This window comes from Drosophila tropicalis, unplaced genomic scaffold, assembly GCF_018151085.1.
Source record: "Drosophila tropicalis isolate 14030-0801.00 unplaced genomic scaffold, ASM1815108v1 contig_158, whole genome shotgun sequence".
Taxonomy (NCBI): domain Eukaryota; kingdom Metazoa; phylum Arthropoda; class Insecta; order Diptera; family Drosophilidae; genus Drosophila; species Drosophila tropicalis.
The window spans coordinates 4,644,933-4,646,684 of NW_027172602.1; the positions used below are offsets into that span (position 1 = coordinate 4,644,933).

The following is a 1,752-nucleotide window of genomic DNA, read 5'->3' on the forward strand; positions in this document are numbered from 1 at the left end:
TTACTGCTCCTGCCAGAGCGAGATGTAGTCGAGGATCTCCTCATCGTCGGGCGTGCAATCCTCTTCGTCCAGTTGGAAATGTTCATAGGGTTCGAATTTCATTTGCAATTGACCATCGAGGGCAATGGTGGACACCGTCGTTGGGGGTGATAATTGTTGAGGGGCAGCCTCAAAGGTACCCGAATCGAAGGACATGCTGGAATTGAATGATGAGGTGGGTGAATGGCAAGTGGTGCCAGTGATGGTTCCTGTAGGAGGTGTCGCCACCACATTGCCATTAAGGGAGATCGGTGTGAGTGGCTGATGATTGAATTGTTGACGCTGCAATTGCTGTTGTTTCTGGAGTGGAGTTGGTGGTGTTGGAACTGTTGCTGGTGCCAATTGACTGCTACTGTTGCTGCTGCTGTTGTTGTTCGTTGTAAAGTAGAGATTAGAGGAACTGTGACTGCTGCTGCTCGAGCTGTGACTGCTGCTCTCATCGAGACAGAAATTCAATTGCTGCGACAAATTGCTGCTGTTGGCGCTAGGTCCACCGTTCAAATCGTCAACCAAATCCTGTAGACGTCTGATGTACTCCACGGCAATGCGTAGGGTGTCCACTTTGGAGATTTTCTTATGTGGTCCACGGCCGCCGCCTTTGGTCAGATCGGCAATAATCGATTGCGGTATGTGCTGGCGGAGGCGGGCAAAACTATTGTTCACCTGTTTTACACGATTCCTTTCACGGGCATTTCGCCGCTGCACCGATTGTGATTGATCCACATTATATGGAGCCGATATAGACGACGATGTGGATGAAGTGGATGACGCCGATGATGATGATGATGATAACGATGATGTTGATGATGATGATAAGGATACTGATGTGGCCAATCCTCTTGGTGTATATTTACGTGTCTTGATTGGCATGTGGTTATTATTGTTATTATTCTCGGGTGCTGGAGCCGGCATTATATGTTGATAGCGATACACTTTTTGTGGCACCACCAATTGTGGTGGGAAATAGTTCACCCATATTTGTGGGCGTGACTTGAGCTTGAATTTTGCCCAGAGTTTGTTGTTGCTGCTGCTGTTGCTGGTGGTGCGGTTGTTGATGATGATGGTACAACACAGTCGATGACATCTTTTGTTGTCAAAAAAATTAATTTAATATATAATTTCTATAGCACGCACACGCAAAATAAACAGGCGCACAACAAAACAGAACGAGAGCGGGAGAAATATATAGATATAGGATGAGTTTGTGTCTGTGTGTGTGCTCTGAGCTGAACTTGATCGTTTGACACCTTGCACAAGAATGAGTCCCTTCGTCCTAAACCTTCATGTTATGTACCTTTCCAGCTAGCCAAAGCAGCTCAAAACCCAACAGAGAGCAAAAGCAAGTGACTCTCTCTCGGTGCTCGGACGCTCGCTCGCTAGCTTGCTCTCTCGCTACCTGTAGCTGGGACGAAACTTACCTGCATTTAGGTAACGGCTCACAGAGACAGAGAGATAGTGAGAGAGAGAAAGAGAGAGTAAAAACAAAGTGCACAGGCAGGCAATGAGAGAGAGATCAGAGCAAGAGAGCTTACTCTCACGATCTCCTCTGATAAAGTACATGTCGATGGCGATTTTTATATTTCACTCAACTCGACACTCAAGTCAGCATAAAAACTGTTCCCAGTCGAGTCAGTCAAGGGCTGCAACCGATTCGGATTTTCGACTTGATCTTTCGCTTCTTTAGGCTCTTACCGTTTGGTATTGGTAGAGGAT

General features: G+C 46.6%; 1 protein-coding gene across 1 annotated transcript; it reads right to left on the bottom strand.

Annotated features, from left to right (window-relative positions):
* On the bottom strand, positions 1-998 carry sc (achaete-scute family bHLH transcription factor scute). The gene has a single exon (XM_068303386.1). The coding sequence runs from the start codon at positions 949-951 to the stop codon at positions 1-3; it is 951 nt and encodes a 316-aa protein (XP_068159487.1). The 5' UTR covers positions 952-998.
* Between the last annotated feature and the right edge of the window lie 754 nt (positions 999-1,752).